General features: G+C 44.6%; 1 protein-coding gene across 5 annotated transcripts in view; it reads right to left on the reverse strand.

The window, feature by feature from the left end:
- Positions 1 to 21,817, reverse strand: part of LOC112246533 (protein Jade-1-like) — a 225,215-nt gene that overhangs the window by 24,957 nt on the left and 178,441 nt on the right. For all 5 annotated transcript variants that reach the window (XM_042309073.1, XM_042309074.1, XM_042309071.1 and 2 more), the window contains one exon: positions 17,925 to 18,042. In XM_042309073.1, coding sequence (XP_042165007.1) covers positions 17,925 to 18,042 — 118 coding nt within the window. The remainder of the gene's footprint in view (positions 1 to 17,924; positions 18,043 to 21,817) is intronic.

A 21,817-nucleotide genomic window follows, 5' to 3' on the forward strand; every position in this document is an offset into this window, starting at 1 on the left:
CTTTATTTAACTAGGCATGTCAGTTAAGACTACTCAGTCTACTCGGTGACACCCACAGAACACAAATGTGAAGAATTAACGCAAATACTAGCGTTGTAGCTCTTAACGCAGGACTGTGACTGTGTGAAATCACCTCCCCAGTCAGCCTATTGTGTGTATTGGCATTCATATTGCACTGTACAGCTTCACCTAAGGATTGGGGATCAATGAAATGGGGTAACAGTCTACTCAATACCCAATATATTTTTTTCCAACGTCCTCGACAGAGTTATTAGACTCCAAAACATCCACGCAGTATTGTTTTTCCTTGGGAATAGTGTTCAATACACATAGGTTGACAATAAATGTGGCTCAATTCAAAGTTGTTTCAGAGTCCTGCAATAAGAGCTACAATGCTAATGTTCTCTGGGTGTCACTGAGTAGACTGATATCCCATGTCATTGATCCACAATCCATAGGTAAGGCTGTACAGTGAAATAAGTATGCCCCAATGCAATTCTAAAGTATAATAAATCCAGTGTGATGTCAACAGATTTTTGTCAAATGAACAAATGGTCTTTTGTTGATTTTAAATAACATTCCAAACTCGTTTAGCAGGATCTATTCAATTATGGCATAATTCTACTATCTGTATTGATTTGCATCACTGTCAATGACCTACTTATATTTTGAAGACTAACCGTAAAGTCCACTCTTGTGGCAAATCCTTATTGTGGCTAGCTTCACATAGATGGGTTGACCACCATTCATCAAATAAGAGCTGTCTGATAAATTAGGGTTATTTTAGATGATGACACCTAGCCATATAGTTAGCTAGCTAACGATAGCTACTGAACCAGACAATGTTGTTTTGCTATGTTTTTGGGGAAGAACATTGTTTGCATCCATGAGCTAGCTAGCTTTTTCTATGACCAGCACTGTAGGTGCGCGAGACAACTTTACCAGCATCATAGTATACGTATTGATGAATCGTTGACATATGAAATACGAGTGATAATGTAATCAATGTGTAATAACTATGTAAAAAATGTGTGAACGTGTTAAATTCTTATGTGAAGTGCAGTCATATTGGTCAACAAGCTTATTTGACAAGACAATTAGTGTTATTTGACATGTATCTTTTTTGACATCCAAAGACCCAAATGACGTTCCATAGAAATCCTGGTTGAGAATGAAACGACTGAACAACTGAACAACAAAACAGCACAGCAAGCAAGTGAAAGAAATAGGTTTTGATAATGTTTACTGGTAATGGGGACATACGTAAATGCCAACAAAATAACTTTTTTTGTCAGTGTGGTGTGTGTGTAACCTTTATTTAACTTGGCAAGTCAGTTAAGAACAAATTCTTATTTACAATGACGGCCTACCCTGGCCAAACCCGGACGACGCTGGGCCAATTGTGCGCCGCCCTATGGGACTCCCAATCACGGCCAGATGTGATACAGCCTGGATTCAAACCAGGGACTGTAGTGACGCCTCTTGCACTGAGATGCAGTGCCTTAGACTGCTGCGTCAATGTGTGTGTGTTAACTATTTAAGTGTACTGGAATACTTAAAAGGCCTCTAAAATTTTAAATATCGGTTATTGGTATAAGGAAAATATTGGATATCGGTATTGACCAAAAATGTCATATCGCTGCATCACCACTCAGTGTATATACTGCATTCAAGTCATGGCTCATCCTACAGTGCATTCAGAAAGTATTCAGACCCCTTGACTTTTTGCAAATTTTGTTACGTTACAGCCTTATTCTAAAATTGCAGATTTTTTTTTTTATCCTCATCAATCTACACACAATACCCCAAAATGACACCGTGAAACAGGTTGAGAATATTTTGCACATTTATTAAATATAAAAAACAGAAATATCTTATTTACATAAGAATTTAGGCATTAGAGCTCAGAGACAGGATTGTGTCGAGGGACAGATCTGGGGAAGGGTACCAAAAAATGTCTGCAGGATTGAAGGTCCCCAAGAACACAGTGGCCTCAATCGTTATTAAATGGAAGAAGTTTGGAACCACCAAGACTCTTCCTAGAGCTGGCTGTCCGGCCAAACTGAGCAATTGTGGGAGAAGAGCCTTGGTCAGTGAGGTGACCAAGAAGCCGATGTTCACTCTGACAGAGCTCTAGAATTCCTCTGTGGAGATGGGAGAACCTTCCAGACAACCATCTCTGCAGCACTCCACCAAGCAGGCCTTTATGGTAGAGAGGCCAGACGGAAGACATCCTCAGAAAAAGGCACATGACAGCTCGCTTGGAAACCTGGAAATCTCAGACAATAACAAAACAAGATTCTCTGGTCTGATAAAACCAAGACTGCGGTCTTTGGCATGAATGCCAAGCGTCACGTCTGGAGGAAACCTGCCAACATCCCTACGGTGAAACATGATGGTGGTAGCATCATGCTGTGGGGATTTTTTTTAGTGGCAGGGACTGGGAGACTAGTCAGGATCGAGATCCTTGATGAAAACCTGCGACAACGCGCTCAGGACCTCAGACTGGGGCGAAGGTTCGCCATCCAACAGGACAATGACCCTAAGCACACAGCCAAGACCACGCAGTTGTGGTTTCGGGACAAGTCTCTGAATGTCCTTGAGTGGGCCAGCCAGAGGCCGGACTTGAACCCGATTGAACATCTCTGGACAGACTTGAAAATAGCTGTGCGGCGACGCTCCCCATCCAACCTGACAGAGCTTGAGAGGATATGCAGAGAAGAATGGGGGAAACTCCCCAAATACAGGTGTGCCAAGCTTATAGCGTCATACCCAAGAAGACTCAAGGCTGTAATCACTGCCAAAGGTGCTTCAACAAAGTACTGAGTAAAGGGTCTGAATATTTATGTAAATGTGTTTTTATTTTTATTTATACATTTGCAAAATTTTCTAAAAAACAGTTTTTTATTTGTCATTATGGGGTATTGTATGTAGATTAGGGAAAAAAACGGTTTAATTAATTTTAGAATAAGGCTGTAATGTAACAAAATGTGTAAAAATGTCAAGGGGTAATACTTTTTGAATACTTTCCGTAAATCACTGTATACTGTGTATTTAAATACTGTATTTGACATAGCTCATGCTAACATTTCTACAACTGTACATTGCATTGTAGTTACACTGTTATACACACCGTATATTTATTTATATACTCGATTCTTGACATATACATACACTATATATACAAATTAGTGGATTTGGCTATTTCAGCCACACCCGTTGCTGACAGGTGTAGCAAATCAAGCACACAGGGCCTCCCGAGTATCGCAGTGGTCTAAGGAACTGCATCGCAGTGCTAGTTGCGTTACTACAGATACTGGTTCGATACTGGGCTGTGTCACAGCCGGCTGCAACCAGGAGACCCATGAGACGACATTGTCTTGGATAGGGGAAGGTTTGCCCGGCAGGGATGTCTTGTCACATCGTGCTCTAGCGACTCATGTGGCGGGTCAGGTGCATGCACGCTGACACGGTCGCCGGGTGTACTGTGTTTCCTCCGACAAATTGGCGAGTCTGGCTTCCGGGTTAAGCGTGCATTGTGTCAAGAAGCAGTGCGGCTTCGCTGGGTTGTGTTTCGGAGGACGCACGGCTCTCGACCTTCGCCTCTCCCGAGTCCGTACGGGACTTACAGCGACGTGACAAGACTGTAACTACCATTGGACAAACATTGGCAGTAGAATGGCCTTTCCAACAAGTCAGTTGGCCAAATTTCTGCCCTGCTAGAGCTGCCCCGGTCAACCATAAATGCTGCGAAGTGGTAGATCACACAAGCTCACAGAACGGGACCACAGAGTGCTAAAGTGCGTAGAAATAGTCTGTCCTCGGTTGAAACACTCACTACCGAGTTCAGCACAAAAACTATTCGCCGGGAGCTTCATGAAATGGGTTTCCATAGCCGAACAGCTGCACACAAGCCTAAGATCACCATGCGAAATGCCAAGCGTCAGCTGGAGTGGTGTAAAGCTCGCCATCATTGGACTTTGGAGCAGTGCAAACGCATAGAGAGCTGAATCACCATCTGGCAGTCTGATGGACGAATCTGGGTTTGGCAGATGCCAGGAGAATGCTACCTTCCTGAATGCATGGTACCAACTGTAAAGTTCGGTGGAGGAGGTTTCCCTTAGTTCCAGTGAAGGGAAATCTTAATGCTGCAGCATATAGTGACTTTCTAGACAATTCTGTGCTTCCAACTTTGTGGAAACAGCTTGGGGAAGGCCTTTTCGGTTTCAGCATGACAATGCCCCTGTGCACAAAGCGAGGTCCACACAGAAATGGTTTGTCGAGATCGGTGTGAAAGAACTTGACTGTCCTGCAGAGTCCTGACCTCAACCACATCGAACACCTTTGGAATTAATTGGAACGCCGACTGCGAGCCAGATATGCCACCAATGCTCCTTATAGGACACATCACTGCCCTCTAAACTGGTCATCACTGTATACCAGTCACAAGACTCACTGGTTGATGCTTATTTATAAAACCCTCTTAGGCCTCACTACCCCCTATCTGAGATACCTACTGCAGCCCTCATCCTCCACATAAAACACCCGTTCTGACAGTCACATTCTGTTAAAGATCCCCAAAGCGCACACGTTCCTGGGTCGCTCCTCTTTTCAGTTCGCTGCAGCTGGCGACTGGAACGAGCTGCAGAAAACACTCAAACACGACAGTTTTATCGCAATCTCTTCATTCAAAGACTCAATCATGGATCCTCTTACTGACAGTTGAGGCTGCATTGCATGATGTATTGTTGTCACTACCTTCTTGCCATTGGTGCTGTTGTCTGTACCCAATAATGCTTGTACCATGTTTTGTGCTGCTACTATGTTATGTTGCTACCATGTTGTTGTCATGTTGTGTTGCTGCCATGCTGTGTTTTCATGTGTTGCTGCCTTGCTATGTTGTTGTCTTAGGTCTCTATTGTTGTGATGTGTCTTTTGTTCTATAGATATATGTCACGAATATTACCGACGGTGACTCCCTCTTCTTCTCGTCACCGGTCTACTAGCTATCGCCGATCCGTTGTTCTGTGTTCCTTTGGTTTTGTCTGATTGGTATCACCTGTTTCTTGTTTGGTTGTTAGGGTAGGGTTATATATAGTTTGTTCAGCCCGCTTCTGTTTCGTGCGGGCTTGTTAGTCTGTTTTGTTGTTTGAGTGTATTTTGTTTGTATTTGGGTTTCACGCTGTCCGTTTATATTTCTGATCATTTGTTTTTCTACTTTTGGTTCATGTTATGTTTCCGGGACATTAAAGCGTGTTTTTTCCCACATCTTTTGCTCTCTGCGCCTGACTCCACACCTCCTCACTCATTTATCGTAACAATATATATATATATATATACAGTATATCAAAAAATTGAGTACACCCCTCACATTTTTGCAAATTTTTCGAGTATATCTTTTCATGTGGCAACACTGAAGAAATGACACTTTGCTACAATGTAAAGTAGTGAGTGTACAGCTTGTATAACAGTGTAAATTTGCTGTCCCCTCAAAATAACTCAACACACAGCCATTAATGTCTAAACCGCTGGCAACAAAAGTGAGTACACCTCTAAGTGAAAATGTCCAAATTGGGCCCAAAATGTCAAGATTTTGTGTGGCCACCATCATTTTCCAGCACTGCCTTAACCCTCTTGGGCATGGAGTTCACCAGAGCTTCACAGGTTGCCACTGGAGTCCTCTCCCACTCCTCCGTGACGACATCACGGAGCTGGTGGATGTTAGAGACCTTGCACTCCTCCACCTTCCGTTTGAGGATGCCCCACAGATGCTCAATAGGGTTTAGGTCTGGAGACATGCTTGGCCAGTCCATCACCTTTACCCTTAGCTTCTTTAGCAAGACAGTGGTCGTCTTGGAGGTGTGTTTGGGGTCGTTATCATGTTGGAATACTGCCCTGCGCCCCAGTCTCCGAAGGGAGGTGATCATGCTCTGCTTCAGTATGTCACAGTACATGTTGGCATTCATGTTTCCCTCAATGAACTGTAGCTCCCCAGTGCTGGCAGCACTCATGCAGCCCCAGACCATGACACTCCCACCACCATGCTTGACTGTAGGCAAGACACACTTGTCTTTGTACTCCTCACCTGGTTGCCGCCACACACGCTTGACACCATCTGAACAAAATAAGTTTATCTTGGTCTCATCAGACCACAGGACATGGTTCCAGTAATCCATGTCCTTAGGCTGCTTGTCTTCAGCAAACTGTTTGCGGGCTTTCTTGTGCATCATCTTTAGAAGAGGCTTCCTTCTGGGACGACAGCCATGCAGACCAATTTGATGCAGTGTACGGCGTATGGTCTGAGCACTGACAGGCTGACCCCCCACCCCTTCAACCTCTGAAACAATGCTGGCAGCACTCATATGTCTATTTCCCAAAAGACAACCTCTGGATATGACGCTGAGCACGTGCACTCAACTTCTTTGGTCGACCATGGCGAGGCCTGTTCTGAGTGGAACCTGTCAAGTTAAACCGCTGTATGGTCTTGTCCACCGTGCTGCAACTCAGTTTCAGGGTCTTGGCAATCTTCTTATAGCCCAGGCCATCTTTATATTGAGCAACAATTCTTTTTTTCAAATCCTCAGAGAGTTCTTTGCCATGAGGTGCCATGTTGAACTTCCAGTGACCAGTCAGTATGAGGGAGTGTGAGAGCGATGACACCAAATTTAACATACCTGCTCCCCATTCACACCTGAGACCTTGTAACACTAACGAGTCACATGACACCGGGGAGGGAAAATGGCTAATTGGGCCCAATTTGGACATTTTCACTTAGGGGTGTACTCACTTTTGTTGCCAGCGGTTTAGACATTAATGGCTGTGTGTTGAGTTATTTTGAGGGGACAACAAATGTACACTGTTATACAAGCTGTACACTCCCTACTTTACATTGTAGCAAAGTGTCCTTTCTTCAGTGTTGTCACATGAAAAGATATACTCAAATATTTACAAAAATGTGAGGGGTATACTAACTTTTCTGATTTTCTGTATATATATGTATTTTCTGTATATATATATATATATATATATATATATATATATATATATATATATATATATATATATATATATATATATATATATATATATATATATATATATATATATATATATATATATATATATATATATATATATATATATATATATATATTCATCCTAGCCCCTGTCCCTGCAGGAGGCCTTTTGGTAGGCCATTATTGTAAATAATAATTTGTTCTAAACTGACTTGCCTAGTTAAATAAGGGTTAAATAAAATACATCTGCTAAACTGTGTACGTGACCAGTACATTTTGATTTGATATTTTCTCTCATGTTAGAGAGTAGATCAACTACAATTGTTTTACTGACTGGCTGAACCCTTGGGGACATACTGTCTGCACCCTATTCCTTATATAGTGCAGGGCTGCAGTCAAAATTATTTCAGAAATAGGGTGCCATTTGGAACCCAGATGCTTTGCGCAGCAGTTAAATAGAGTTACATAAAGTATACATAGTCAAATACTGAGTAGGATACATTGCAGTCAATGTTTGATTTCATTATTGTAAACTAAATTGGGTGGTCATTCACATCCTCATATGTGGAAAACATTCAGAAGTCAATATAACTGGGTAGTTTGGGTCCTGGATGCTATGTATAATCAGACTATATAAAACTGGTATGATGCAAAAATACTTGTTTACTGTTGTGCTTATGTTGGTAACCAGTTTATAATAGCAGTAAGGCACCTGGGGGTTTGTGTTATATGGCCAATATACCATGGGCTGTATCCAGGCACGCCGCTTCGCGTTGTGCATAAGAACAGGTCTTAGTCGTGGTATATTGGCCAATAACACACCCCCTCAGGCCTTATGGTTAATTAGTCTCCCGAGCCACCTGAACCCAGAATGGCTTCTATTACCCCCACTAGCAGGACTAATGGTTTTGATGATAGAAACATCCCATAACCTGACAGACCAAAATGAGAAACATCCCCATAACCTGACAGAACAAACTGAGAAACATCCCATAACCTGACAGACCAAAATGAGAAACATCCCCATAACCTGACAGAACAAACTGACAAACCGTCCTCACTTAACAGAACCAGTCCTACCACCGCAAGGGGGAAGTGCGTGTGGTTTCCCTGGTGGGCAGGTTGAGTAAACCCAATAAATCCCTCAGTCAACAACTTCAATATCTCTAATCCCAGTTCGTGTGTAGACACCGAAAACACACCAACACACACGCGCAAGTATTCACACATATGGATGCACACTCACACACAACCACACTTTCAGTAAATATAAAACGGCACTAACATCTACTTGGACACACACACACACACGCACACGCACACAGAGAGAGAGAGAGAGAGAGAGAGAGACGTAGCATGTGCACCCTGCTGAGAAACCGTCCCACAACGCAGAAGGGCTTCAGTCAGCATTTACAGCTGTGCGGTTGGCAGCTCCCCCCTCCATGAAGGCCCTTATTGTTGGGGGACATGGTTTACCACACTCCCGCTGCTTAGTAGAGCGGGTGGCGTGCACGCCAGGCTTCCTCTCATGTTGGTTATAATATAGGCTGAAGTGTGGCGGCACTGGGGTGTACTGTACTGTGTGGAGCTACCACTGGCCTCCTTTCCTCACGCTACCCCTAGCATGGAGGAGCCGGACATGCATGAGAGGACCTGAGTGGTACCTCACTGTGTCCTCCCGGTGGGTTGTGTTTCACACTGAGGCTACCCATGGTGTGTGTATACCCATCTGTCCATGTTGTTTTAAAAATCTGTTGTGTGGGTGTGTGCCTGAACACAGTGTCGGTAAGTGTTTGTGTGTGACTGTGAATAGGATAGAGTATATATTAATGAGTGATACGTTGGCTATTTGTGTGAAAAACTCATCCTCTGCAACAGTCCAACTTGGAGAGACATTTGAAAATATTGTTGTCAGTTCAGTTGCATCTCTCTCTCTCCTTCCTTTTCTCTGCTCTCTCTTTCTGTCATTTCTTCCTTTTCTCTGCTCTCTCGCTCTGTCACTTCTCTGCTCTCTCTCTGTCTGTCACTTCTCTGCTCTCTCACTTCTTCTCTGCTCTCTGTCACTTCTTCTCTGCTCTCTCTCTCTGTCACTTCTGCTCTCTCCCTCACTTCTCTGCTCTCTCTCTCAATTCTCTGCTCTCTCTCTTCTCTGCTCTCTCTCTCTCTCACTTCTCTGCTCTCTCTCTCTCTCTCTCACTTCTCTGCTCTCTCTCTCTGCTCTGCTCTCTCTCTTCTCTGCTCTCTCTCTCTCTTCTCTGCTCTCTCTCTCTTCTCTGCTCTCTCTCTCTTCTCTTCTCTGCTCTCTCACTTCTCTGCTCTCTCACTTCTCTGCTCTCTCACTTCTCTGCTCTCTCACTTCTCTGCTCTCTCTCACTTCTCTGCTCTCTCACTTCTCTGCGCTCTCTCACTTCTCTGCTCTCTCACTTCTCTGCTCTCTCACTTCTCTGCTCTCTCTCTCACTTCTCTGCTCTCTCTCTCACTTCTCTGCTCTCTCTCTCAGTTCTCTGCTCTCTCTCACTTCTCTGCTCTCTCTCACTTCTCTGCTCTCTCTCTCTCTCTCTCTCTCTCTCTCACTTCTCTGCTCTCTCTCTTCTCTTCTCTTCTCTGCTCTCTCTCTCTCTCTCTCTCTCTCTCTCTCTCTCACTTCTCTGCTTTCCCTCTCTCACTTCTCTGCTCTCTGTCACTTCTCTTTCTCTGCTCTCTTCAATTTGATTGCCTCGTCAGGTTCGCAAAGGGATTCGTCTTTTCGAAGTGTGTGATTCATTTCCTCTCTTCCTGGGCTTGCTCAGCTGCGGTATGTGTGTGTGTGTGTGTGTGTGTGTGAGGCACAGTGTCTCACCTCTTACCTGCGCTCGTTAGCGCGACACCACAGAGCCTTTTTCTTTCACACTTCCTCTCTTTCTTTCACACTTCCTCTCACACTCCCTCAGCCCCAGAGTTCCCTCTCGATACACACACAGAGAGATACACGATCAGATATCCCAAACACAAGCCACCATCAACTGCATTGTAGGGCTGTGGTTGAGAGAAACAGACACAGGATGTACAAGTACATTACCTTCTCACTAGATTGATACATACAGAATTACATTTCCTTCCTGTGATAACCTGAACAAGGGTGAGTTCAGGACAGCAGTATGTGGCCCTGTTCTAATACTTTCAAAACTCACCCTTCTTCCGATCTTCCTTGTCCAATACCTTAAACATGTATCCTTTCCTCCTTGAAGTAACAGGTCATGGAATGGACCCTTCATAATGGATTAGTGAATATTTCAGGGTTCCATTCCCATATGACTACAAGGAAGGAAGGAGGGAAGGATGCATGTGTAAAGTATTGGAACAGAGCCTGCCCCAGTGTCCCCCTGCTGTAGAGGCAGATGGGCAGGACCCTCCCTGATTTGCAGTGCTTACAGGGACTGCTGCTCTTCAACTACGGCTGTGTTCAGCCCTAAAAGCATGTGACTCACTCGAGTGGCTTACTCTAAGGACTAGATAGACAGATACAGAGCAGTATTTTCTCCCTGTGGGAGCTGAGACCCAGACATGGCCTGCATCCTATATTGGCATCCTATTCCCTACATAGTGCAATTATTTTGACTGGGGGGGGGGGTGTCTCCATGACTAGCGCTGTGGCGGTCATGAAATTTCGTCAGCCGGTGATTGTCAAGCAAATAACTGTCGGTCTCACGGCAATTGACCGTTAATCAACATAAACACATTCAGCATCTCCTGGATCCACACACTGATGCAGACCTCTGGAATATCTAAATGTTTTAAAAGTCTAAGAAATCCATGTAATAAAGCCTACACCTTCACAATAAATCCATTCTTTATTTTAGACAGGTATAAAGAAACGTGATATGAAAAAAATGTAGTCTATTTCAGAAGAACAGAATAGCATACTCTGAGTTGTCCTTATGTTCGGTCCCGATCGGGCTATGCCATGTCTGTGGGCTACACGAGAACATTTAGCAGACAAGATTTGCTTAGAATTCCATGGCATTATCTTACACTATTTTATAGTATGAAGAATACATTTGAACAAAGCTGAATAAAATAGAAAGGATATTTTCTCCTATCTATTTGAGGGAGGGCGCACATGCGACTATTCTGTGTTGAGCGGTTTCCCAAAAAATAGGTGCTCCTATATGCTTAATTTAGAGTTATTAATGTAACTTTAGTTGTTCTACAAACGTTGGGCTACATGTTTTGACTTTAACACATTGAAAAGGCTGTATGATGAGACTCTAATGATGATATGAAAAAAAGCTTAGTTTTCTTGCGCAGGCTGTACACACTTCATCAGTCTCTCATTCACAATTTGAGAAGCACTTGATAATGCCTCGAATTTCCGGCGGCATCCCCTTTGTGTGGCCATCATAATGCACTCTAAAAAAATCCATGCCTTTTGGAACCCTCCTCCCTAAATGCTGCCCGACCCGAAGCACCTCATCTCACTCACATGGCTCTCCATCACGTGATCGGGTCTTTCTCACAGGCTACAAGTGAAGACAGACACATCGGGGACGCAACAGCGCACGTCCTTATCCAATTCTGAGGTGCATATTGAAGATATTGGAACAACTGTCCACGATAAATTTTTGTCTGCCAAAATGATGAGTAGGCCTAACAAATAGCCTACGTCAATCTACTATCCCCAGTAGTACAAAAGTCAACCTATTCTATTCTGTGCAATAAATAAATATTACAAACATAGTCTGGGACAGTTGTGGGATGCAGTAGATCCTAAATTAATACAACCACTAGAATTCCCCCAAAATATTACGCAACGAGGCTGACGCAACAGATCAGAATGTTTAGCTTAAAATGTTTTTTTAAATTTAATTTTTAATTTCACCTTTATTTAACCAGGTAGGGTAGTTGACAGCAAGTTCTTATTTGCAACTGCGACCTGGCCAAGATAAAGCAAAGCAGTTCGACACATACAACAACACAGAGTTACACATGGAATAAACAAACATACAGTCAATAATACAGTAGAAAAAAGTCTATAAACAGTGTGTGCAAATGAGGTAGGATAAGGGAGGTAAGGCAATAAATAGGCCATGGTGGCGAAGTAATTACAATATAGCAATTAAACACTGGAATGGTAGATGTGCAGAAGATGAATGTGCAAGTAGAGATACTAGGGTGCAAAGGAGCAAGATAAATAAATAAATACAGTATGGGGATGAGGTAGTTGGATGAGCTATGTACAGGTGCAGTGATCTGTGAGCTGCTCTGACAGCTGGTGCTTAAAGCTAGTGAGAGAGATATGAGTCTCTAGCTTCAGTGATTTTTGCAGTTCTTTCCAGTCATTGTCAGCAGAGAACTGGAAGGAGAGGCGTCCAAAGGAAGACTTGGCTTTGGCGGTGACCAGTGAGATATACCTGCTGGAGCGAGTGCTACGGGTGGGTGCTGCTATGGTGACCAGTGAGCTGAGATAAGGCGGGGCTTTACCTAACAGAGACTTGTAGATGACCTGGAGCCAGTGGGTTTGGCGACAAGTATGAAGCGAGGGCCAGCCAATGAGAGCATACAGGTCGCAGTGTTGGGTAGTATATGGGGCTTTGGTGACAAAACGGATGGCACTGTGATAGACTGCATCCAATTTGTTGAGTAGAGTGTTGGAGGCTATTTTGTAAATGACATCGCCGAAGTCGACGATTGGTAGGAGGGTATGTTAGGCAGCATGAGTGAAGGATGCTTTGTTGTGAAATAGGAAGCCGATTCTAGATTTAACTTTGGATTGGAGATGCTTAATGTGAGTCTGAAAGGAGAGTTTACAGTCTAATCAGACACCTAGGTATTTGTAGTTGTCCACATATTCTAAGTCAGAACCGTCCAGAGTAGTGATGCTGGACGGGCGGGCAGCGATCAGTTGAAGAGCATGCATTTAGTTTTACTTGCATTTAAGAGCAGTTGGAGGCCACGGAAGGAGAGTTGTATGGCATTGAAGCTCATCTGGAGGTTAGTTAACACAGTGTCCAAAGAAGGGCCAGAGGGATACAGTCTGTGTCGAGGTGGATCAGAGAATCACCAGCAGCAAGAGCGACACCATTGATGTATACAGAGAAGAGAGTCGGCCCGAGAATTAAACCCTGTGGCACCCCCATAGAGACTGCCAGAGGTCCGGACAACAGGCCCTCCGATTTGACACACTGAACTCTATCAGAAAAGTAGTTGGTGAACCAGGCAAGGCAATCATTTAAGAAACCAAGGCTGTTGATGAACTACAGTGGGGCAAAAAAGTATTTAGTCAGACACCAATTGTGCAAGTTCTCCCACTTAAAAAGATGAGAGAGGCCTGTAATTTTCATCATAGGTAGACGTCAACTATGACAGAAAAAAATAGAGAAAAAAATCCAGAAAATCACATTGTAGGATTTTTTATGAATTTATTTGCAAATTATGGTGGAAAATAAGTATTTGGTCAATAACAAAAGTTTATCTCAATACTTTGTTATATACCCTTTGCTGGCAATGACAGAGGTCAAACGTTTTGTGTGAAATTTGTTTTGATATAGAATGTACAATTATCATGCACCTGTCTCAAAACAGGGGCAGGGAAAAAATACATGTTATCCATTTTCTTGTGGTCCATTTTCATGCCAGCCAGGAAGGCTATACTACTGTTGTATAGATAAGCAATGTGCTTAATATTAGGAAAGTTGAGAAATAAATATAGTATTCCTAGCCTGTAGAAAGTGGATGGGATCCTCCTCTTTTTCTTAACGGCCATCACTCTGTTTTCTCCCACAATTGCATAGCCTATAGAAATGTAGAGCAACATGATGTCATGGACTCTAATGAAGTATTTGATGTGATTTTCGATTGCATTTGCATTGATGTCAGAGTAATTAGAGAGACAATAGAGCCCTGAGTACAGGACATTAGCAACTGACCGTTAGCAAGTTTGGTAGGCTACTAATGACCATCAGTGGCATCAGAGCTTAGAGGAGCCTACAGCAATTATCGTGACTAAATGGTAATTCATTTGACTGCCTTCATGACTCATGTCCGCTGGTGTGCCAGTAATATGGTCACCGCAACAGCCCTGTCCTAGCCGTGTCAGAATCCTGGCTTAGGAAGGCCAACAAAAATTCTGAGATTTCCATCCCCAACTACAACATTTTCAGTCAAGATAGAACTGCCAAAGGGGACGATCTACTGCAGAGATAGCCTGCAGAGTTCTGTCATACTATCCAGGTCTGTGCCCAAACAGTTCGAGCTTCTACTTTTAAAAATCCACCTTTCCAGAAATAAGTCTCTCACTGTTGCCACTTGTTATAGACCCCCCTCAGCCCCCAGCTGTGCCCTGGACACCATATGTGAATTGATTGCCCCCCATCTATCTTCAGAGTTCGTACTGTTAGGTGACCTAAACTGGGATATGCTTAACACCCCGGCCGTCCTACAATCTAAACTGGATGCCCTTAATCTCACACAAATTATCAAGGAACCTACCAGGTACAACCCCAAATCCGCAAACATGGGCACCCTCATAGATATCATCCTGACAAACTTGCCCTATAAATACACTTCTGCTGTCTTCAACCAGGATCTCAGCTATCACTGCCTCATTGCCTGCGTCTGTAATGGGTACGCGGTCATACAACTACCCATCATCACTGTTAAACGCTCCGTAAAACACTTCAGCGAGCAGGTCTTTCTAATCGACCTGGCCCGGGTATCCTGGAAGGATATTGACCTCATCCCGTCAGTAGAGGATACCTGGTTGCTCTTTAAAAGTGCTTTCCTCACCATCTTAAATAAGCATGCCCCATTCAAAAAATGTAAAACTAAGAACAGATATAGCCCTTATATCCATCCAGACCTGGCTGCCCTTGACCAGTACAAAAACATCCTGTGGCGTACTGAATTAGCATCGAATAGCCCCCGCGATATGCAACTTTTCAGGAACCAATATACACAGTCAGTTAGGAAAGCAAAGGCTAGCTTTTTCAAACATCCTGTAGCACTAATTCCAAAACGTTTTGGGACACTGTAAAGTCCATGGAGAATAAGAGCACCTCCTCCCAGCTGCCCACTGTATTGAGGCTAGGAAACACTGTCACCACTGACAAATCTACGATAATCGAGAATTTCAAAAAGCATTTTTCTACGACTGGCCATGCTTTCCACCTGGCTACCCCTACCCCAGCCAAAAGCTCTGCACCCTCCACAGCAACTTGCCCAAGCCCCTCCCCGCTTCTCCTTCACCCAGAGCCCGATAGTTGATGTTCTGAAAGAGCCAAAAAATCTGGACCCCTACAAATCAGCTGGACTAGACAATCTGGACCCTCTCTTTCTAAAATGATCCGCCGCAATTGTTGCAACCCCTATTACTAGCCTGTTCAACCTCTCTTTCATCGTCTGAGATCCCCAAAGATTAGAAAACTGCCGTGGTCATCCCTCTTCAAAGAGGGAGACACTCTGGACCCAAACTGTAACAGACCTATATCCATCCTGTTCTGCATTTCTAAAGTCTTTGAAAGCCAAGTTAACAACCAGATCACCGACCATTTTGAATCCCACCGTACCTTCTCCGCTATGCAATGTGGTTTCTGAGCTGGTAATGGGTGCACCTCAGCCACGCTCAAGGTCTTAAACAATATCATAACCTCCATCGATAGAAGACAGTACTGTGCAGCCGTCTTCATCAACCTGGCCAAGGCTTTCGACTCTATGGGGGTGCCACAGGGTTCAATTCTCGGGCCAACTTTTTTCTCTGTATACATCAATGATGTCGCTCTTGCTGCTGGTGATTCTCTGATCCACCTCTATGCAGACGACACCATTCTGTATACATCTGGCCCTTCTTTGGACACTGTGTTAACAAACCTCCAAACGAGCTTCAATGCCATACAACACTCCTGGCCCTCGCTACATATTTGACATCAAACCCACTGGCTCCAGGTCATCTACAAGTCTCTGCTAGGTAAAGCCCCGCCTTATCTCAGCTCACTGGTCACCATAGCAACACCCACCCGTAGCACGCACTCCAGCAGGTATATTTCACTGGTCATCCCAAAAGCCAACACCCCCTTTAGCCGCTTCTCCTTCCAGTTCTCTGCTGCCAATGACTGGAACGAATTGCAAAAATCACTGAAGTTGGAGACTTATATCTCCCTCACTAACTTTAAGCATCAGCTGTCAGAGCACCTTACCGATCACTGCATCTGTACACAGCCCATCTGTAAATAACCCACCCAACCTCCTCATTCCCATATTGTTTTTGTTTTTTTGCACCCCGGTATCTCTACTTGCACATCATCCTCTACACATCTATCACTCCAGTGTTGATGCTAAATTTAAATTATTTCGCCACTATGGCCTATTTATTGCCTTTACCTCCCTGATCTTACTACATCTGCACACACTGTACATTGATTTTTCTATTGTGTTATTGACTGTACGTTTGTTTATCCCATGTGTTTATCCCATGTGTAACTCATGAGTTGTTTTTGACGCACTGCTTTGCTTTATCGTGGCCAGGTCGCAGTTGTAAATGAGAACTTGTTCTCAACTGGCCTACCTGGTTAAATAAAAAATACAAAAAATACATGACAAGCAAACTGATGTTTTTTGTGAGCTAGCAGCAGTAAAGAAAGTGAGTTCTGAGAAGAAGACGGCTGTGTGTGTTCCTCTGTATGCCATGAGAGCCAGGCCCCAGCAGAGAAAGAGAAGGAGAGACCGAGAGAGTCGGATGGGGATAGATACAGTATATAGAGAGAGTGGGGGGATGGAGAGAGAGAGAGAGAGAAAGTGGGTGAGATAGAGAGAGAGCGAAAAGGCAATTGATATAGAAGGAAAGAGAAAGACGGAGAGAGAGAAGTAGCGAGAAATAAAGGGACGAGGGAGAAGTCATCCAGTCATTATGATACTGACAGCCTCATCTTTCTCCATCTGAGGGTGCAGACAGAGGACCTGTCTCCGTCCAAAACGGCACCTTAATACCTTTATAGTGCACTGCTTTTGACCAGGGCCCATAGGGAATAGGGTGTCATTTGCGACGCATCCCCTGAAGCAGTGTTCCTTCACGGGGCTGTCTGTGTGTTTCGGCCCCTCATTTCCATGTGTGAATAGCTATGGCTGCATAGAGCCGGGCGGCCAACACAGGCCCCTGATAGCAGTGAAAAGTGCGGAGTCAGGAGGTCTTAATACACAGCGGTGGACTTTCGGGGCTCTGGAATGATGAACACTGCAAATTAGTACAGGCCTGGGAGACTCACACAACTCCCCGGTCCAACACACCGACACACGCACACACACACAACCGCCCATACACACACCCTTCCATTTCCACACAAACACAGGACCCACTCCAACACACACCTGAACCAACATAGCCTACTCCTCTTTCAAATGTTATGCACATAAATCCCCCCCCACACACACACACACTCTAGTTCCTCCCTCCAGGGAGCCCTAGCTAGTTATTCTGTATCAGACTGGGCTCATTTCCCATTCCTACTGACAGACACACAGGGGAAGTCCTCGTACTCTCTAGCCTAAGCCCTTGACTTCAGCCAGTGTAATAGAGTGTAAGGACGGTCAGGCCTGTGAGTGTTACTGTGGGTCCAGTACTGGGGACAGACTGAGGACATGGACTACTATGACGACAGTACCACTCACATGACCGGCTCGGCTGTACTGAGGTCAGGGAGAGTAGGAGCTGTATGGTTGAAATACCACCCTTGCTCTGTGGTGCCCTGGTCAAAAGTAGCGCACTAGAAAATGAATAGGGGGCCATTTTATCTGCCTATGAGGATAGAGATAGTCTACATTCTAGTCTTGAAGGTTACCTTCCTGTAGACCCAGAGCAGGACAGAATAGGGTGCTGTGTGTGTGTGTGTGTGTGTGTGTGTGTGTGTGTGTGTGTGTGTGTGTGTGTATGCCACTCACCTCCAGCTAGGTCCTCCTCCAGCAGCTGGATCTGCAGGTGGAAGATCTTCTCCTGGAGGTCACACAGAGAAGTCTTCATCTTCTCCCGCCGCGTCACCATGTAGCACAGGTTCCTCACCTGACATACAGAGGAACACACACAGTCCTCTGAACCATTATAATAACCAGGTTCCTCACCTGACGTACAGAGGAACACACACAGTCCTCTGAACCATTATAATAACCAGGTTCCTCACCTGACGTACAGAGGAACACACACAGTCCTCTGAACCATTTAATAACCAGGTTCCTCACCTGATGTACAGAGGAACACACACAGTCCTCTGAACCATTATACAGTGCCTTGCGAAAGTATTCGGCCCCCTTGAACTTTGCGACCTTTTGCCACATTTCAGGCTTCAAACATAAAGATATAAAACTGTAATTTTTTGTGAAGAATCAACAACAAGTGCGACACAATCATGAAGTGGAACGACATTTATTGGATATTTCAAACTTTTTTAACAAATCAAAAACTGAAAAATTGGGCGTGCAAAATTATTCAGCCCCTTTACTTTCAGTGCAGCAAACTCTCTCCAGAAGTTCAGTGAGGATCTCTGAATGATCCAATGTTGACCAAAATTACTAATGATGATAAATACAATCCACCTGTGTGTAATCAAGTCTCCGTATAAATGCACCTGCACTGTGATAGTCTCAGAGGTCCGTTAAAAGCGCAGAGAGCATCATGAAGAACAAGGAACACACCAGGCAGGTCCGAGATACTGTTGTGAAGAAGTTTAAAGCCGGATTTGGATACAAAAAGATTTCCCAAGCTTTAAACATCCCAAGGAGCACTGTTCAAGCGATAATATTGAAATGGAAGGAGTATCAGACCCTTGCAAATCTACCAAGACCTGGCCGTCCCTCTAAACTTTCAGCTCATACAAGGAGAAGACTGATCAGAGATGCAGCCAAGAGGCCCATGATCACTCTGGATGAACTGCAGAGATCTATAGCTGAGGTGGGAGACTCTGTCCATAGGACAACAATCAGTCATATATTGCACAAATCTGGCCTTTATGGAAGAGTGGCAAGAAGAAAGCCATTTCTTAAAGATATCCATAAAAAGTGTTGTTTAAAGTTTGCCACAAGCCACCTGGGAGACACACCAAACATGTGGAAGAAGGTGCTCTGGTCAGATGAAACCAAAATTGAACTTTTTGGCAACAATGCAAAACGTTATGTTTGGCGTAAAAGCAACACAGCCCATCACCCTGAACACACCATCCCCACTGTCAAACATGGTGGTGGCAGCATCATGGTTTGGGCCTGCTTTTCTTCAGCAGGGACAGGGAAGATGGTTAAAATTGATGGGAAGATGGATGGAGCCAAATACAGGACCATTCTGGAAGAAAACCTGATGGAGTCTGCAAAAGACCTGAGACTGGGACGGAGATTTGTCTTCCAACAAGACAATGATCCAAAACATAAAGCAAAATCTACATTGGAATGGTTCAAAAATAAACATATCCAGGTGTTAGAATGGCCAAGTCAAAGTCCAGACCTGAATCCAATCGAGAATCTGTGGAAAGAACTGAAAACTGCTGTTCACAAATGCTCTCCATCCAACCTCACTGAGCTCGAGCTGTTTTGCAAGGAGGAATGGGAAAAAATTTCAGTCTCTCGATGTGCAAAACTGATAGAGACATACCCCAAGCGACTTACAGCTGTAATCGCAGCAAAAGGTGGCGCTACAAAGTATTAACTTAAGGGGGCTGAATAATTTTGCACGCCCAATTTTTCAGTTTTTGATTTGTTAAAAAAGTTTGAAATATCCAATAAATGTCATTCCACTTCATGATTGTGTCCCACTTGTTGTTGATTCTTCACAAAAAAATACAGTTTTATATCTTTATGTTTGAAGCCTGAAATGTGTCAAAAGGTCGCAAAGTTCAAGGGGGCCGAATACTTTCGCAAGGCACTGTAATAACCAGGTTCCTCACCTGACGTACAGAGGAACACACACAGTCCTCTGAGCCATTATAATAACCAGGTTCCTCACCTGACGTACAGAGGAACACACACAGTCCTCTGAACCATTATAATAACCAGGTTCCTCACCTGATGTACAGAGGAACACACACAGTCCTCTGAACCATTATAATAACCAGGTTCCCCACCTGACATACAGAGGAACACACACAGCAGGAACACACCCAGCTTCCCTCCCTCCTATTCTCTCTGTATTCAGTCTCAGCCTCCCAAAGGGTTAGGGGTAGAGGTGCAACTAGTCTGCAGCCAGGCGTAGGAGCACCAGTCTGCAAGCCCAGACTCCTAGCTAGCCTAATTATCTTAGCAGCAGCATTCCCAAGTCCCCCCTCCACACACACACACACACTGTCAAATCACTTTCATATGTTTTCATGTGTGTTTTGGGGGCTCTGGTTTGGCAGTGGGACAAAATGTGGCTGGTGGAGGAGCAGTGTGTGTGTGTGTGTGTGTGTTGTGGAGAGTTGAAGCGACTAGCTTCCTCCCAGGGATCTCTCTGCCTGTCTGGGCCATAGCCAATCCACTGTGAGTAGTTACCAGTAAACCAGGCAGGGGCTGGCTCACAGCCAGGGACAGGATACACACACGTCTGAATGCCCCCAGTGTGTCCTGTGTGAAAGCACATCTGTGTGAGAGTGTGTTTTTCCTCCCCAGTATATCTCAGTGGACATCTTTATTAATGTTCCTGAGAGTGTGTGACTAATGATTAGTCATAGTGATGATGGGAAGAGGGGCTGGGGGGAGAGAGAGACACAGATAGACAGAGGAGAGGAGTCTGCATGCATGGTTGTGGCAGGCAGACAGACAGAGGGAACAGATCTGTCTGTGTTGTGAGGTGTCCATCCTGTCACTTAGATGGTACAGCATGGCAGAGCTGAGCCACCCAGACTGTCAACAAAGACAGATTTGTTCCCTCTGTCTGGCCGCCCGCCACACAATACACGCACGTAAGCATGCATGAAGACAAACACACACACACACACACACACACACACACACACACACACACACACACACACACACACACACACACACACACACACACACACACACAAGCATGGCTGTTCTCCTCTCCCTGCAATGTTTAGCCCCACCAGGAACAAAACCGTAATTGTGTCCCAATGTATTCAGCTGATGGGAAAAGTACATTAACAAATGGTTAACAGAGGAGATATGGCCGACACACTGCCACTGTGTGGGAGGAGAAAACCACAAGCTTAATGTTTGATATCTCTCTCTGCTCGGTTGTTTATTGAGTGGCCAGTATTCCATTACTTCCAAGTAGGATAAAAATAGACACAATGTGGGACACAACGTTCAGTATCTGTGTTTGATTATGAGTGTTGGGGGGAAACTTCTCAACACAAATACCTCTCTGCCCCTAAGCAACACAGAGAGGAATGGGGATAAGAGGAGGGCAGACATTCACCTCCCTCCCTCCCTAATATATAGGACTCTATTCCTTTTATAGTGCACTATAAACCTCTCTCCAATACAGACTATCCTTTTCCTCCTGACATTTCTGTCCCTGGATCAGAGCACAGATAACTGCTAAGCAGGGTCTCTCTCTGAAGTGGGCTAAGCAAGGCACTCTCCTCTCCTGCCAGACACCTGTTGATTTAATTAAGGCCTGATGACACCAGATGCTCTGGTGAACAGGTCTGCGTGCCCACTATCAGAGCACCGATGCCACTCCCCTGACGACCATGTATGGAACGCGCTTTGGAAATGAGGTTGGCCCCGGGCTTAAAGGGCACGACACGCGCTAGAGACGACTCTACCCCTGATCCTAGAGTAACAGCCACATGAACTAGAGGGGCTGGCCAGAGCCCCAGAGGGACAGGGAATTATGACCCAAATGT

This window comes from Oncorhynchus tshawytscha, linkage group LG30, assembly GCF_018296145.1.
Source record: "Oncorhynchus tshawytscha isolate Ot180627B linkage group LG30, Otsh_v2.0, whole genome shotgun sequence".
NCBI lineage: Eukaryota > Metazoa > Chordata > Actinopteri > Salmoniformes > Salmonidae > Oncorhynchus > Oncorhynchus tshawytscha.